We start from the raw sequence: 14630 nt of genomic DNA, 5'->3' as shown, positions 1-14630 counted from the left end.
CAGAGCCCAGCCCCGCGGATGCAGCAGCCCGTGCGCTGAGCGCAGCACAGACGGCATCTGCTGGGGAACTGAGGAACATCAGGCGCCTGCTTCCAAGAGCTCAGTTACTGCCAACATGAAAATCAACTCTTGACTCATGCAAACAACTCATTCAGGGCAAACAATAAATAGCCTCGATGCTTTATTGTGACACTTTTTTTTTTTTTTTAAACAAATGAAATGTTAACAAATTTATAAAGCTAGTTTCTCATAAACTGGGTGCAAAAGTTTTCTATGACAATGCTGGGCATGAATCCAAATCTGAACAATGCTGGGCTTAATTTGTAGCAGAAACATCCTCTTATTTGTTTCTTTTTTCACTTGTTTAGGGGGGAGGCAAAGAGGGGAAACTGATCTGTAACACTTTGTTGATTGTTCATAGCAGCCACCTGGCATTGCTGCTCTGGTGGTGGCACCGTGATGCAGGTATTGCCTCAGTGCTTGCCAGAGGCAAAGCCTATCTGGCTCATTTTTTGTGAGTTAAGCAGTGAACACAGGGTGGCAGTCTACAATCTGAGCCTAGTCCTGGCTCAAATGATCTTGGACTTTAGTTCCCTAAAGCTCCTTTACCCATCATTTATGTTAATAAGGACATGGAAAAAAATCAACACTTTTTTCAGTACTTGATGATAATCAGAGGACATGTTTTCCATTTAGCACTTAATTCTAGGACCTCTTTGGTAGTACACTTACTAAGTACCATTCTCTGGCCTTATGCTCAATTAATAAACTGAATTTACTTTTTTACTGAAGGATTGAGAAAAGGCAGAAGTAGGAGGTGCTGGCCCATAGACTTCTTCAGCCTCAGCACTTTGAAGCAATAAGGTAGTAGACGCAATGAGTGCAGATGGCCTCCAACTTTACACTGTTAACAAACAGCTCTTTGCAAGATAAAAACCATCAAATCTACTTGTGTGTGATCCTACTTGCTGCTGAGTGCTAACAACACAGCAATACAACTTCAATGGTGTATTTCAGTTAACATTAAAAATCATTAGCTGTGTCATGTGTAGTTTAGGTTGACTAAGAAATTCTTAATTTCTTTGGTCTACCTACAACAGATGATATGAAGGGTGCCTACTTGGAGCTTGATGGCTGGGACATTCTCCCAGAAGGTGAGGGAGAATTTGAAGCTGAAATGCTTGAGGACAGCCTTGAATCCAGACTTCTCGCTTCTGGAAGCCCACTTCACTCATTCAGAGACACAGAAAAGGTGAACAAACTTTCCCTGTGTTTCATACTGAAAACTGTAAAGAAAATAACATTTGTACTCAGTGGAGACTGACGGGTATGTGAGGAGCAGCTGGAGTGGGTTCCTGTCAGTTCTAGGACAAAACAGGGCACTCCACACTCCTGACACATGAAGAAATGCGGAGGCCTAGTAAAAGGTTTTCTACTGGCCTCTCCTATCCTTTTTCACCACACAAAAGCATTTATATATATTGATGTGAATCAGACTGGAATCTTCTCTGACAGTGTTTTGCTTTTTGCTTGGGCTGAGAAAGGACTACTTGGGAGCAGAGGACTGCTCTTGTGGAGGTGATTTTCAAGATGGCTTTCCATGGAGATTCACCAAGGTATGGGATGCTGCTGTGGTGAGAGAGCATGCCCAGGACATGCCTACACCCTACCTGAACTCTGAATTTCTGCCCTTGACCAGCTCCCTTCATCCTGCTCTTAGTACAGCCATTGTGTCCCTGTTCCCTTGGAGAACTTACTGCTAGGTGAATTGCAGAGCCTTCCCTGGACTGCCAACCTCCTTCTTGCTACCCATTCCTAGCTCTAACATCCCAAACCCATGCTAAATTTAGCAGAGGCTATTGAGCAAAATGTTACCATTCTGCCACCCCTACCTCACCTATTCTTATGGGAACAGAGGGTTTAGAGTGTCCCAAGTACTTCTAGTTCTGCAAGCAAATACTTCTCTGCTAATGGTCACTACTACAACAAAGTCAGAAAATTTTGCTTCACACCATTAACTGTGTTTCTTAAGACTCAAAATCTATGATTCTGGAAGCTAATGGGAAGCTGCTGTATTGATTGTATTGATATGTATTGATATGTATTGATAGCATGTCTTTTAATGCACAAACTTTAGATTTTAAGAGGTAAAAAATATATGTAAGACCTGATTAAAATGTTTTTCTTTTATTTCTAGCATATGTATAATCACACTAAGTTTGAAATGTAATCCAAATCTCAGCAAAAGTTACAGATTATTCCTACCATACATATATTACTAACTCAAAGATGCACTGCTTTAGCTTTGTTCCTTCAAAGTTTTTGCAAAGCTTTTACCAGCTTCAATTTTACAGACCCACAGCATAGCTCTTCCTTAAATAAAAAGATTTAGTTGTTAAAATGACTGCTTACTCTTTCTTACCAACAAAGTTCTAATCTTAAAGGAAGAACTTCAACGTTCAAGAGGGGTCAAAATTTCATCTGGAAAGTATATATTTTTATTACTGAAGCATGCAAAAGCTTCCAGCTTCTATTCTTAGCTTATTAAGAGAAATAGGTCCAAAGGGACTTCTAATAAAATAGCCAAAAAATGCAAAAGAAAAAAAATCCCAACATTTTACTGCCAGTATTTTTATTATGACAGTGACAGAATGAAATCTCCTTAATGCTTGTTTTCTAGCTCCACTATGTTGACATATCTTTCAGCTTACACAAAAAACATTATCTGGAGGAACACAAACTCCTTCCTAGCTCATTACAAGAATAGTTCAGCACTCCTAATCATCTCCGACCTATCATGAAGTCACACAACAGTATCTTTGTCTACTCTCTGTATCACCTGCATGTTACACTTGAAGTTCTTAAGACACAATCCTTTCCAATTACTGCATGAACAGAAATTAAACTTCGGATACCCCATAGAAGAAACACCTAGATACATCAGGTTCCAGGGAGTAGAGCCAGAGGAATCAAGCAGGCAAAGGAAGATACTCAAGAAGGCCAGCTAAAGCCAGCAAGCCAACATGCTTCAAAAGAGGCATGGGAAAAGTCAGTCCTAGTCGATGGACTATTTAAATTGTTTGGTTTGACATAAATTTCCTTAGCAATTGTGTCTTGGTGGATAAAATAAGCCCTCTCTTACTCAGCCTTGTAAATGAAGGTCACACAATAATAAAGTTTAATAAACAAAACTGTTCAAAACAAGGTTTAAAGTGAAAAGTATGATTGCTATCAGTCCAAGTAATCACATCAATGTGAAAGCTTTTACACAACGTGGCAGGGGAAGGCAGGGCAGGGAAAGGTGCAAAAGATCTTTTCAGTTCTTTATAAGGTCAGCTGCATCTTCCAGAAGAGATGTTAGTGAGTGGCTGAGGACAGATGTGCTCAAGACACATAAAACCCAGTCATTATTAAGCCATCCTTATGGATAATCATTAAATCAGACATTATCCCATTCCCAAACAGTGTTCTCACAGCATGTCCTGTACAGGTTAAAGTACATAACCTGCTACAGGTTAAGTAGCACTTATATGGAAAAACCTTCTCTTACTGAGACATTCTGATGTTCCTTGATTTAAACCTGCAAATCTAGCAATGATACAGTTATTGGTATGAGCTGAAATATATCTACTTTTTGGTACTTCCTGAGGATCTCTGAGGCTTCAGGAACATGCATGTAAAGTTTACAACTTAGACAACATCTAAAATCCAAAAGTACCCCAGTGGGTCTTATTTTCACAGCACTCAAAGGATCACAATGCATTTTATTTTCTCAACACACTACCTCACGTGTATGAATTCAAAACTTCCCATTTGATATCTTAAAATAGTTTATGTGAATAAAAAATAACACTAAGTTCTGAAGTTGAGCATTTGTCGGAACAATACACACTGTTTTGCACCTATAAGCACATTAACAATGTTACACAAGATAGTAACCACTGCACAGTAATACAGGCCTTCAGTTTTTAGGAAATAATGTCAAAGCTAGAGTAAAATATAGGAACATTTTCCTTCCTCCTTGCCTCCCCTGAAGGGGATTGAACACAAACAGAATTAGTAGACAACTTAGGCGAAAAACCTAATTTTATTTATAATTGTTACAATACAATCACCATAAAACTTACAAGAACTGAACATTAGACTTGCATAGACTTTTCTTTAAAAAATAATTATTTTATTATTTTTTTCAGGCCAAAAACTCACCATTCAGTGTTTGGCACAAAGATCTAAGAAGCTTCACTCTAGGTCTATAATTATTAAAAAAAAAAGAGCCACATATTTGGTTTATCTAGTAAGCAAAGCTAATACACAGCTGTGAATTTTTTCACTCAAATACTGGAAGTTTCCAGGAAAGACTTCTTCGTGCTTTGGTTCAGAACTTAGAAATCATAAGCAGGATCCATTTGCAAAATACATTCTTGGAAATGCATACAATACTGTGTGCCACATCCCTCTTGATAGAAGGCACAACTTATGAAAGGAACATTCATGATATAAAACAGAAGCAAGTTCTGAAAGGCTAACAGTGACACCCACTACTTCTGGTGGGTTTTTTTTTAATCTAAGCAAGACCTGCTCTTATTTTCTAACACCAACACTCCCCAACCTATAAAATAACTTCAGCATGTGTAAAATTAAAGCTTTTCCAGGCATGAACAGTTGCAAGAAAGGAATATGAGCCAACATTTTTCTTCTGGTGGAGTTACTTTCAAAACTAGACATAAGAGTAGTCACTATCCCCCAAGAGCCCTTGTGTCAAAACCAAAGAAATTACTAAAGACAAATTTTTTTGTAAGTATCATTATTCCTGCCTACTTGAAGTCAGGAAAATAAAGCTGTACATGGCAGTAAAACTGATCCTTTTGTCTAAAGTGCTTGATGAAAGCAGAAAAACTACAAAAATTATAAATTAGTGAAACCAGAGGTGGAAGAGTTACATTTATCATACAAAACAAGATAAATTGGAGCATTTTCACGTTTTCTTGTTCCATTAGACAAGATACAGCAAAACAATTCTTCACAGTGAAGAGCTCCCTTAGAATGTATAGAGCTTGCAACAATTTTTTTTTACATTTCTGTGATATGAAGTAATTTGAAATAAGACTCAGAAACAGTATTCCAAACCAGAAAGTATCATTACAGCTAAGAAATGAAGATTACATAGGAAGCTTTAGACATTAAAAAAAAAAAAAAAAAAAAAATCTTTGGGAAATGCTATTTAATACTTTCAATAATTTTAAATGCCCTGCCACTATATATTTTACAGTAGAAATGCAAGCGCCTTTGGAACTCAGCAATACTTGATTAGTTCTGTGCGTATCTTCTTTTATGACATCATCTTTTCCTTACACTGCACTGAGCAGAAAAGCATCCCTTCCACAGATATGAACTTCTGCCCAATCAGACACTTGCTGCAACAGGAGCACAAGAAGCACTCCTGTGTAGCATGCCAGTTGAAGCTGTTGTATGTTACGCGCTGAACCTCTGGATCTATAGCATTATGACAGCCTTGGCAGATCTGTTTAGAAATAAAACAACACTGAAATGAAGCACACGCATGCTCTCTTCAAGTGCAATAAAACCTGGAACTCTTAAATGTTTTTGGAAAAGAGAGACAGGTGTTAAAAGAAGCTTTTTTAAAAAGTCTCCAGCTTTTGATTTTTTTTCTTTATTTTTAAAGTGTTTTGATTAGAATTCAGCTGAGGGCACAGAATAATAAAATGGACACACAACTTATTTTCTGCTGGAACTAAGCTTAGACAGTTATGATGGTTAGTATTTCCCAATATCCAAACAACCATAAAAACCTTTTCTGTCAAACAGCACAGATCTTCATATATTCATTCATATATAGCTACAAATCTTCCTTTGCATTGACAGCTCTGTGGCAATGTCAAATAATTAAAGGTTATTAGAAGTTATTAGAATGTCTTGAATGCAATTCATCTTAAAATCTGGTTGTTCACAAACTATAATTTAGATAGAGAAAGTTAATGTTTTAAGATGAAAAAAAAAAAGTCTCTCCAAAAAAACAATTCCTCACACCCACCTCAGAATATTATTAACTGCCAACTAGAGATGACCACATTTTGTCCATTCACTATATAAACCATCTGGTGCACATTAGACTGAGCCCCCAACTAGTAGCTAGCTAACTTATAGATATGACTGCACCATCCTCTCAGATTAGTTTCCAGCAGAACGACGAATCAAGAACTACCATTCTTTTCCAAACTTCTAGCTTTATCCTGTCAATCACTCTCTTTTTTTAACACCTGTGGTTAGAAATAAACGAAACAGAAGTCCCTAGATTGCAGTTATCACTACAGACTTTTACCAGATCAGCTGAAGTTGATTCCCACCAGGCTCAATGAACTACAATTGACAAGAACTAAACATTTAGCACCGTCACTCATCTTCACCTACTTCTTCTGTTACCAAATCCTGCTCAACCACTGGTTAAGTTCAAGGTGTTTTTCCAACAGGTTCCCTCCCCGCCCCCCCCACCCCCCTGGCAATGGCTTTTGTTCAAGTTTATGAAGTGACAAACAATTGCCTGTCTAAAGTTGTGGGTTTTGTTGGTTTTTTTTTTCTGAAGGAGAAGAAGATGAGTGACTCAGGCCTAAACACACATTCAATTTGTACTCTTTAGATACTTCCCAGACTGAGAAAAAGTAAGAGTTTGAAGCTCCATAGACTTACATTCCCTTCCTTCACAACACCAAGACATCTGTAAGGGCCTTACCGGAGCATGGTTCTTCATGTAGCAGGATTTGCAGACTGGCTTGTCATTCACTGTTATATAGGTTATCCCAGCCAAAACACAATCACAATCAAAACAGCAGAAGTGTTTCAGATGCCAGTTTTGCCCTTCCGCAAGGGTGTATTCATTGCTGAATATTAGCTACGAGGAAGATATAAACAAATATACAAGTAAACAAGTAGATTCATTTGAACAGTGTACCTTTTAATAAATACAGCCTCTGGATGTTTTGTGATTTGCAAGGAACTCCCGGTGGTTCAACCGTTGTTTAACTGTTTCCCAAAAGCCTCCATGCTGCTCCCAAGAGTCTGCAGATGCCAGAGGGCCCAGAAGGACTTGTTCCCTGTTGCTGCTCAGAGTCAATTTGGCCCCTATTGCCCCTGGTAAGGAGACAACTGTGAAAGTCGAACTTGTTGTAAGAATTTTCCCTCACATATCACAGCCTATGTCCCCACAGATTGTGCAAAATCACCACCAAATCCAAAACAAACTATGGATCTTCCTGAATGTGCAGTGTCCATACTGGTTTCAGTTCTTTGCAACTAAAATATCAACTAAACTGGTGAAAGCACATCATTTTTCTGCACTGAAGTGTTTTACTAAAACTCCTAATCACTTCTCAGGGGAACAAACTTATGTGCTAGAAGAAAAGACTCGGATATTTCCTACCTCATCACATCCAGCACATCGGGGTCTTTCACTATCACAATAATGTCTTCCACAATACAGGTTACCATTCTTCCAGAAATAGATCATGTCTACTAGAAGTTCACTGCAGGTGCAACAGACGAAACAACCTGGATGCCACAATTTGTCATATCCAGCACGTTCTGCATAGACAGCTGGGTCACCTTCCTCCATCTTCAGTTTGCAGTGATAGCAGGACTGGAAAGACATTATTACCAAGTTAATTAAGTCTTTGAGAACTACATTTATAAAAATTACATGCTATTGATACATTTAATAAATTCAATCTTTCCAGACTGAAATTAAAGCATTAGTTTAGTTCCATGAGTAGACAGTAATGGTTCAGGATATACCTGTACCATACTTGAGGTTTAACTAACCAATTCAGGATGATGCACATTCTACTGACATAGCATTGGTGCTCCTTAAAAGGATTGTTGTACTTCGCTGTATTCATATTCTGCAGTTGCAGACTAGTGCTTAAAAACACAACAAGCAATTAAAATTCATGTTATGCTCTATAAACTTTACATGCTTAGGAACAAGGAGAGAATAATGAGCATCCATCTAAGCTAATCAACTATGACCAGAACACATGACAAGGAAATGGCTGTACTTATATATCATGAGAAGACCAAGCAGTATCTGCATAACTGGTGGGGGAAATATAAAATAAGTGAGCATTTCAAACTGATTCTGTTTAAAGCTATATTCTAGAGAAACTAGTCGCACATGGCTGGTGTCCAACAGCCTGTGATTAATAATTCTAGGACAGGGAGAATGACTATGGATAAACTACAAAGCGTACATACACAGCTACACTACAAATAGTTCCAGAGAGTTCAGTCTTTTGCCCTATAGCTGCTCACAGAGAGGGCTTTGCCATCAAGTAAAAAAACACAGATGATTTATGTTACTGAATCAAAATTTTTTTTATCTACAGTTTAATCACCAGTCTGGCATTTCCTGCACTCCAGCTGGTCTGTGGACTGGGCTGAACATCCTGGGAAGGTTTTCCTCTATGACTCACATCAGCCACAAATGGCTTTGTGTGTGCATATAAAAATAAAATACATATAAAGTGCCTCAGCTGTAAGGCATATTGATCAGATCCTAGATACCAGACAATTTCAAATGATATACAGAAAGGCAACAAAAATGGAAGAACAACTTGCAACAGAAACAGAATGCAGAATGTAGGGAAACTAACGGAAGGGAAAGTTCAAATATATATGTATATAAAGGTTTCTGACCTTTCTACTTTAGACCTCATACTCCAAGAGAAGTACACTGGAAGATCAAGTAGCTGCCTAGACCCGGGTCTGAGGCAATGTGATTCCCTTGCCTACCATGTCCAACATCTCCAGCTTTGGTGGTTAAAAGGTATATAAAAATTTCCTTCTTTACAGCAGGAAAATATGCTGACTACTTATTTTTCTTTAATTCAGCTTTCAGTAATGGTGTAAAATGGTGTTATATTTGTAAACACAGAGACAATTATTATAGGTATGTTTAATAGTGGAGACATGATTGTTAGTGTTGGGTTTGCTTTTTTTAAAATTTTTATCAGGTTTCAAAGAAGTGAAGTCTATTCTGATAATAAAAATTAATTTTTCAAGAGATTCTTTTTACCACAGCTACAGGAATAAAGCTTTCAAATACAGTCTGAAAGACAATGTACAAGAACATCAGATGAGCAAAAATGCAGAACCAGTAAAAAAAGGATGGCATTTCTTTTGCTAAGTATTTAAGAGCTCTTCTTTCATCAGTTCATATTATACTGTTAAAAAGCAGCTGAGATAATGCTAAACCATACAGCTGAAACAAATTCTTATTGCAGAAATCAGACCCCCCCACAAAATACTTAAAAATAACATATGTAAATCCTGATTATTTAACCCAGTGTACACTCAGTACCTAACAACAGACAAGAAACCCAAATGTTCACTTATGCTATTAAGCACCTACAAGCCTCTTTCTCAATCACAGCCCACAGTGATAATAGATGCTTGGCTTAAACTGCAGGAAGAATACTCAGGTGCCGGAGTAAGGAAAGCTGGATAGTGATAAACAGGCGTCATATAAAATCAAAGCACCTTCTGATACAATTACTCAAGAGGATAGAGTACCTCCTGCTTTTGATTTATTTATAGTCCAAGGCAGCTGGTCAGCAGGGGACAGTACAAGATGTGTTTTTCTGTGGGTCTTCCTTGAGAAGGAGGTAAGTTAAGAACTGCTGTTGTGAAATCAAAGTAAACTGTCAGGAAAGGCTGATTTAAGACAAAATAACAGTAACATAATCAAGCCATGGAAAAATAACTTTTTAGTTTCTTAGGTTCTGCATAACAAGACAGTAACAAAAAACTCTAAAAACCACCCCCAATCCCCTCCTTCTCCCCTCCTAAAAAAAAAAAAATAAAATATTAGAAAACATCTATAGGTAATCAAATGGCAGAGCTTAAAAATTTTTAGGGTACGTGGCCATGTCCAAAGCTGAAACCTAAGTGTTGATTTTATATTTCACACCAGTAGTCATATATACTGTCAGAAACAAACAACAAAAAAGCACACCACACCCCACAATAACACGAAAAGCCATATTCTACAATGTTAAGCAAACCTTTTTCTCCATCTAGAACTTGTATATTAATTTTCTGTAGGCAACCTGCATAAAATTTTAAGGATTCATATATATAATAACAACATTTCTAGAAACCATCTTTTAGTAGAGCTTTTCACACTCCTAAATAATGTCTACCTCCACTAAATTGATTCAATGTTCCTTCAGTAGTCCTACCCCTATTTTTTATTTGTAATTGGTAGTTGAGACAAGCACAGCAGTAGTTATGGTCAAAAACACTTGATTAAGGCTATAATTTTTGAAATATCAATGAAAAATGGGTCGTTTCATATACCTTGTTTTTCATTGAGCTACTACAAGGAGAAATCAGAAAAAAAATAGATGAAAATGGAGCTGAATATGAAAAGAAAGCTAGTCAAAAGAGCCATTGTATGGCTCAACTTGGACACAGGATGGAAACATGTTACCTCATTATTCCTTAATTTCTTTTCTTTTTAAGCACAATTTGTCAAGGGGGTAATTTCAGCGCTCTTCCAAGAAGGAGAAAACAAGTTTCTAAAATAAAACTAACTCTTCAAGAGGAGAAGAATGTAACAATTAGTCTGTAAGATGACACAAGCATTTTGATTATTATTCTGTAAAAGCCATCCTAATACACTATCTCCAAGCAAACATGTTTTTGCACTGAGGATGAAAGTATCACCTTGGAAGTTATTTGCTGCAATGCATTGAATACTGTCAAAAAACAGGGCTCTATGCAGACATGCACAACATTTTCCAGTTCCCCTTCTTTCTTCCCCTCCCCAGATTTTTGCTGTTCCAAATTAACAAATTTAATTGGGTTAAAATGACCAAATAGAGCACTCAGATGATAATATACCTTATTGCTTTATCTTTCCCTTTTTATACTTACATATTGAGATGCTTTCTGATTTTGGGACTTCTCCATTGCTCCAACAGCAGATGAGGTACCTCTGTCACGACCATTTTTCAAGTTATTCTCATCAGAAGCTCTCACTTCCACCTCACCAGGGAGCTTGACATCTCCTACACCAAGTGCCTCTTTTTTGTACTTCTTCACAAATTGTTCCATATGCCTGACTTCACTGGGGGAAAGCTCGTGGCATTTTGAAGGATCCTGATCGTGAGCAGGCAGCTGCTTTGCCAACTGCTTCTTCCTGTATTGCGCGCCTTCCGAGCCAGCAACAGGCTGCTTCTCCTTTGGTAACATCTGCATGTACTGTCTAGCCTGAATCAGAAGGAATTAGATATCAGATGGCACTTCAACTACAGACCCATTCTCATAAGCAAACACAACTAAAATAATCTCTACTGTTTTTAGTGACAGTCAAATTTGTCAAAAACAAGGTTCTTTCCATAAACATTAAGCTCCTGAAACAGTAATAGAGATAAAATACAGCAGATGCATTAATTGGCTTCTTCCCAGAGTAAGAGACAGGCTCCTTTTTAAGCCTTTTACAACATACAGAAAAGAGTTATTACTTCTCTGAATAAATAACATTTACACAGCACCTTGTCTCTATCTATAAATACTGATCATGAGTATGGTCTTAGAAAAGTAGAATCTGAAATAACCTGCTTGGGTCATACAGCCCATTGAAGAAATAACTCTAGCTAAATAATGGAAAAATAAAAAAGCCCTGATTTTAATAAAGCAATGAAAAGGCTAAAAATCAAATTGGTAACTGAATATTAAATAAGTCTTAGATGCACAAGGTTTGATTAATTCACTGAAAAGGAATAATTTGAGATAATGTCATTCTGACATGGATTGCACAACATTTTGGTACAATAAATTAATAATCAAAATTTGAAAAGTGAAGCAAGATCCTCAGAAGGCTATCTACTATCTCATCTACTTCAGCTGAAAATATACTGGAAGTGAGCTGCTCTTTTAGATGTTAACACTGACCTTGTTCTTACCATATACAGTAAAAGTTGCAAGCAAGACTAAGTGTTCCCCTTAAGTTTAAACTGATGTGGTGTTGGGTTTGGTTTTTTTCCTTTAAGCCCACACTCCATGAAAATTTTTCAAGTTTATTAAAAAAAAAAAAAAAGAAAAGAAAAAAAAAAAAGGAAAAAAGGGAAAAAAAAGGCAGGATACAGAAACTGGTCTCCAGGGACTTAGTAGATAACTCTTAATCCTATGTATTAAAAACCACCTAATCTCCCCAGGATTTTAAGAATTTCTACACACAAACATCCATAAAGCAAGATTTATTAAACAGGCACCATATTTTCAGTTTTGAGGAGAAAGAAAGGAAGACTACAAGAGGCAAAGTTATCTTTCCAATAAGCTCTATTACTTTATCTTCCAACTCCTGCCTCGAATATGAAAAAATGTGAGTTGGACTTACAAGTGTCTGATTCTGAACAGGAGGAGCCCACTCATAAGTCAAGGTATCGATGGTTATGTTCTTGGCTGGCACTGGGCTGGTCAGTATCATTACATTGCGTTTATACATGGGATTGCCATCATTTTTCAGCTTTGCAATGAGGGTTGTGTATTTTGTATCTTCAAAGAGTTTCCCCACTTTCCGATCTTCCTCATTGCTTGACGGGATATCATGCTCCTCCTGGCCACATTTGCAGTTGCGGCATATTTTCCTGAAAATCATGGAAACAGCAACAAAATTACAATCTCGCACCATCTGGGTGTGTAGGAACTCAAACCCTTGTTTTCAGTGCTTTGTTTAGGAAATATACATGTTTTTCTGTAATATGTCAAACATCTCCTTATGTGTCCTGTTGTATTATTCAAGTTGTCTATCTACAGGTATTTTTATCAGATAGATATCAGTCAACTACACTAATGCATTTCTAACATGAAGCTATGCCATTTCTTTAGTTACATCTCAGTAGTGATCAAACACACATATCCATTATCAGTCACCAACCAGATTTATTATAACCTTCAACACAATTCCCCCAGCAATCACTTCCTTGAGCTTTTAGTTTTTCAGTTGCTCTTCATACATTCAAAGATACACATATTATACTATTTTCTTCATATGCATTTCATTGTATGCATGATGTTTGATTATCACCAGGTTGCTATCATGTGCAAACAAATATTTCCTAGAAAGGAAGAAAATGCATACAGACATACAAAGAGTGTAACTGCACCAAGTTCTGTTCAAAGCACAGCATTTAAGCAGAAGGTGAAAGAAAAGTTAAAGGCTTATATGGACAAAGCCTTTCAAAATATCCCTGAACAAACTCAGAGATACTCTGGCACATGCTGTAGACAATTTTCACAGAAAATAGCCTTAAAAGGTAGAAGTATATCTACTTACTTGGATATAAATTATATTATTTCATATACAACACATTTCAACTGCTTTGGCTAACGAATATTAGAAAGCAATTTGTTATCTTAAGCATAATTAAACAATTCACATATAATAAACAGAACCTTGGATTAGACAATCTAGTTCATTATTTATTAAAGGTGTCTCCAGAACTTCAGCTCAAAGCAGTCAGCCACAGCATACAGAAATTAGTGAAACTAGATGTTAACTAAAGGTTCTTATTATAGACTAAGAAAACATATCAGCCTTCTGGATCTCTACAGTTTGAAGAGGAATGAGCAGTGTTTTATCCCAGTTTTTATCCTTCATACAGCAAATAGCATGAACTATTAGTTATAAAATGCTTCTGAACCCTGCTTGCCAAAACCCATCAAAATCTAACATAGTTCTGCATCTTCCTTTATATAGTCTTGAAGGCAAGTTAGGTGCCTTAAGATAAGGTACATCACAGGAAAACAACAAAAACATGCCATGACTCAGCAAGCCCCTGAGGTAATAGGAAAGGAAGGAGGATCTTCAATTGGCTACCTGAAGTGATACACAGCCAGGTCCAAACATATGCTGTATATATGTACACCAGTTTGGATGAGGGGTACTAACATTTCAGTGTGTGGTGGAATCTGCCCTGGTCATGTGGTTTTATACAGAAACCATACATTAATTTAATGGCAACTGAAGTTATAAAGCCCACTCCAAATAAAAACACCTAACTCTGCAATAAAAATGAGACACTCATGCAAAATACGAATATTAAACAGAAGTGACTCCACTTTGCAACACAAATGCTTAAAGATATCACTCGTTGAAGTGTAGACTGACAGTTTCCAACTCATTTCCACAACAGGAAAGTTGTGCAGAATTTAAAGCCGATACTTACCTGGATAGCTACTAAACACTAATCACTTTATAATCTCTCAGTTTACCAAAACATTCAAGCATGAGCTAGCACTGCCCATTAAGCCTAAAAGCTTTACTATGCACCTCAAGCACTCTAAACATAAAATTTTGCAAGATCTTCAGCATCTGTCTACACAAGTCCTTTATGTAGGTTATACTTAGAGACTATTTAATATACTAACAAAGCAATTCATATTCACTTTGCTCATCTTTTATGGCACGCATGTGATCATACCTTATTACCAGTTCTCAGCCATATCTTTTTTGAGATCTAATAACAGGTGACAGAATCAGACCTTGTGTTTTGCAGATTTAATAATTTATATCATAATCACATGCAGTTAATGCTTCACAGCACACATGCTAC

General features: G+C 37.0%; 1 protein-coding gene across 2 annotated transcripts in view; it reads right to left on the bottom strand.

Annotated features, from left to right (window-relative positions):
• The window catches only part of LOC131573770 (testin-like), a 44655-nt gene that overhangs the window by 12287 nt on the left and 17738 nt on the right, over nt 1-14630 (bottom strand). The window contains exons 3-7 of one of the 2 annotated variants that reach the window (XM_058828001.1): nt 12413-12662; nt 10948-11283; nt 7436-7651; nt 6749-6907; nt 4151-5521 (exon numbers count right to left, since the gene is read on the bottom strand). In XM_058828001.1, the coding sequence (XP_058683984.1) occupies nt 5330-5521; nt 6749-6907; nt 7436-7651; nt 10948-11283; nt 12413-12662 (1153 nt within the window). In that variant the 3' untranslated portion in view covers nt 4151-5329. Of the gene's footprint in view, nt 1-4150; nt 5522-6748; nt 6908-7435; nt 7652-10947; nt 11284-12412; nt 12663-14630 lie in introns of those variants that run through there. The other variant, XM_058828002.1, reaches the window with a different exon arrangement.

The sequence above is a fragment of the Poecile atricapillus genome, chromosome Z (assembly GCF_030490865.1).
Source record: "Poecile atricapillus isolate bPoeAtr1 chromosome Z, bPoeAtr1.hap1, whole genome shotgun sequence".
NCBI classification, from domain to species: Eukaryota; Metazoa; Chordata; class Aves; order Passeriformes; family Paridae; genus Poecile; species Poecile atricapillus.
The sequence above is the reverse complement of the archived record's forward strand: the minus strand, read 5'-3'. Positions and strand labels throughout refer to the sequence as shown.